This window comes from Phaethon lepturus, unplaced genomic scaffold (assembly GCF_000687285.1).
Source record: "Phaethon lepturus isolate BGI_N335 unplaced genomic scaffold, ASM68728v1 scaffold10412, whole genome shotgun sequence".
Lineage (NCBI taxonomy): Eukaryota > Metazoa > Chordata > Aves > Phaethontiformes > Phaethontidae > Phaethon > Phaethon lepturus.
In genome coordinates this window covers 1,425-4,916 of record NW_010524088.1, presented here as the reverse complement: position 1 = coordinate 4,916, position 3,492 = coordinate 1,425, and the positions used below count along the sequence as shown (strand labels likewise).

Sequence of the window (3,492 nt, the reverse complement as noted above, 5' to 3'; positions counted from 1 at the left end):
GGGGTTCCCGGGTCCTTAGGGCTTTCCGCCACCGCCTCTGGGCTGTCCTCACCGTCCAGGCGTACGCTCGGGGCATGATCGCCCGAAGGCTGTATAAGCGCCTCCGGGGGGAAGTAAGTACCACGGAGGAGAGGTCAGTCATGGGAAGCGGCGGTGGGGAGAGGGGAAATAAATGTGCTGCTGCGTCGTGTGCTGGTGGGATCGGTATTTAAAAAGAAAAAAAGAATTAAAAAAAGAAAAAAAGAATTAAAAGAAGAAAAAAAGAATTACAAGAAGAAAAATATAATTTAAAAAAGAAAAAAAAGAATTAAAAAAAGAAAAAATAATTAAAAAAAGAAAAAAAATAATTAAAAAAAGAAAAAAGATGCCTATTCAGACGGGCTTTTGTGTTTATTCCTCCAGTACCATCGACGCCTGGAAGCAGAGAAACTTCGGCTGGCGGAAGAGGAACGACTCCGAAAGGAGATGAGTGCCAAGAAAGCCAAAGAGGAAGCAGAAAAAAAGCACCAAGTACGTGGGGACTGATCTCTTCCTGGGGCTCTGTGTCTGCTTTCCAGGGACTGGTTTTGCTCCTTGGAGGGGGAACACCAAAAATACCTAAGGGATTTCTGCCCTGCTTGAGTGGTTCGTGTTTAAGTCACTGAAGCGCTCTGTACTCCAACTAGTGTCAAGCTGCTCCAGAATTTCTAATTTGCTGCACAGGAATTCCAGAGATTACAGTTATTATTCTCTTGTATAAAGGCTGAAGGGGGAAGTGGGACACTCTGTGTGTGTGTGCACGTGCATGGTTGCTGTATAAAAGAAAACACCAAGGTCCGTGAGAGTCTCTGTGCATGGACCAGACCCCCTAAACAGGCACTAAGGATGGAGAAAACACTATTGCTTTGTCCTTCTGCAGTTAGGAAACCTAGGTATGGACACGTTACTGTTCTGCTCCAAGTCACGTTGCTGGGCTAGTGCCCGAAGCACTGGGCAGTCTGCCTTTCTAAAGCCAGAATTTAGTGCCAACTCTTTGGATGGAGCAGCTCAGTCATTGTACGTGTCCTCTTGCAGGTACGCCTGGCCCAGCTGGCGCGGGAAGACGCAGAGAGAGAAGTAAAGGAGAAGGAAGAAGCACGCCGGAAGAAAGAGCTTTTAGAAAAAATGGAGAAAGCTCGCAACGAACCAGTGAATGACTCAGAAATGGTGGACAAAATGTTTGGGTTCCTGGGGACGACGTCCTCCCTGCCTGGCCAGGAAGGACAGGCACCCAATGGCTTCGAGGTACCGGTGACATACATGAACCTGGCTATCACATGAAAGGCTTTGGCAACACATTAATGAATATCAGGGGAGAGTGGGACAATCCAAAAGGGAGTCTGCAAAGGCTTCCATCAAGACTAGGCTCTTTTGCATGGCCCCAGAAGGTTTCCATGCTATGACTGGGGACAGTCAGGCAATCTGCAGGCTTTCTCTGGGGCTACCACATGGAGGGGAGCAGTATCTCTATAAGATCATTGAGGACTTGCAGCCTTTGAGATCTTATCCCTTGTGGTTCACCACAGCTCACGGCATTTAGCTCTTAGACATCCTTTCCCCATGCTAGGAGAGGGGCCATGCTTGATGCTTCTCCTGTTGCTCTAGGGACATGCCGGAGCACAGGTATGTCCTTCAGGACTTGGGCTTTGCAGGGGCTCCAGAGATATTTTTCACAGTTTTTCCTCCAGCTGGCTGCTTTTTTTGGGGTGGAAATAAGTTGGGCAGAAAAGTCAGGCCCAAGGGGAAAGGGTAGCTCAGTATCCAAAGCTGAATGCCTGGCATGTCCTTCCCCACCAGGATCTCGAGCTAGCTCAGAAGGAACTGGAGGAAGAGGACCTTGATGCAGCGTTGCCTCTCCCTGAGGAAGAGGAGGAAGACCTCTCAGAGTACAAATTTGCCAAGTTTGCCGCCACATATTTCCAGGGCACAACAACGCACACCTACATCCGCCGGCCTCTCAAGCAGCCTCTCTTGTACCACGAAGATGAAGGAGACCAGTTGGTGAGGCAGGGGATGAAAACCCTCGAGCAGGGCAGGGTGGGTTGGAGCAAGCCTGGGGAACCCTTCAGCCAAAGGGCACTAGCAGTTTCCCTTTGGGATACGCTGATGTGCTCGTGGTTTGGTGGAGAGCACAGCCCTCATCTGCTGCGCATGTGTCAGCAGACACTGTCCCACCAGCATGCTTTGAGCACTGACAAGACAACGAGCATTAGAGGGATGTAGTGGTGAGTCCATCTCTATACCTTGATATTTGTGTTAAGACGAAGTGCTCTGGCCTCAGGGCACGGCTGATGAAAATTGTTGAGCTTGTAAAGCTGCTACTACTTTTTGCAGCTGAAAAAGTTGCTTCTTTCTTACCTTGTCATATGCACCATCGCAGAGCTAGCAGAGAAGAAACACTTGTCCTATAGCCAGCAGTACAAGAGTAGAATCGTACTGAACCTGCATGGCTGTAACGAACACTGCATTGACCATGAAATTGCCTTCACTGTGGTTTCCTTCCCCTTTGCAGTGGGTTAGGAGCTGCCAGTCACTGCCTTTCTGTAAGGCTGGCATCCCCCAGCTGAGAAGCCAACCCCTTGTAGGGTGCAGAAACACTCATGATGGCATGAACACAGAGCCTGAATTTGTGGTCCCAGCCACCAGCCTGCCTGGCTTGCTCAGATGGGATGTATGCTGCAAGCAAAACTGTTATGTGTGACACAGGGAAGTGTTTTATCTCCTGCAGACATACAGGGAGACCACAGTGGTGACCCTGATGGATTCAGCATGGCTTGACCACCCCCTCCGCTGCCCTGGCAAGAGCTAATGGAGTTTCACTTCCCTTTCAAATAGGCAGCGCTTGCTGTATGGATCACTATCCTCCGTTTCATGGGAGACCTCCCTGAGCCGAAATATCACACAGCCATGAGTGATGGTGGTGAGAAGATACCAGTGATGACAAAAATCTATGAGACTCTTGGGAAGAAGACCTATAAGAAAGAACTGCAAGCTCTGCAGGGAGAAGGAGAGGTAACCACAGTGGCTGTAAAAGAGACATTATTATTAGGTGCTGGATATTGAAATGTGTTGGAAAGAAAGGACTTGTGGGGTTTGCTGCAGGCTATCAGTTTGGCAATTATGCTACGAAGGGAGAATTGCCTATGTGTCAGGTGTTGATCCTGTCCCTTCTTCACAGGGATAACTGAATGTCCCCCAGCAATACAGTAAGGAAAGTGCCCTGATATCTCTTGTGCAGCTTTGATCTCTCTCCTCCTCCTTGTAGGGCAGAAATACATGGAGGCAGTGCAATGTCCCGTGTCATCAGTGTCTCATTTGGGGATTTCTTTCTGATCTGCCCTGGGTCAGAAGAGACTAAATTAAAAATGTGCCCTTCGTCTTGGAGAAGGAAGTAAAGAGTTACCAGGGGATTAAGCTGTGGAAATAATAAAAAAAAATCTCTACTGCATCCTCAGTGTATTCTGGGATGTCACT

The 3,492-nt window shown here is 48.6% G+C and overlaps 1 protein-coding gene across 1 annotated transcript in view; it reads left to right on the top strand.

The window, feature by feature from the left end:
* Positions 1–3,030, top strand: part of LOC104617094 (unconventional myosin-VIIa-like) — a gene marked incomplete at its 3' end in the record, with an annotated part of 41,118 nt that extends 38,088 nt beyond the window's left edge. Inside the window, 5 exon segments of the mRNA XM_010282321.1 lie at positions 1–113; positions 403–510; positions 1,054–1,263; positions 1,816–2,019; positions 2,854–3,030. The exon segment at positions 1–113 is cut by the window's left edge and continues 27 nt beyond it. Of these exon segments, the coding sequence (XP_010280623.1) occupies positions 1–113; positions 403–510; positions 1,054–1,263; positions 1,816–2,019; positions 2,854–3,030 (812 nt within the window).
* Positions 3,031–3,492: the final 462 nt, after the last annotated feature.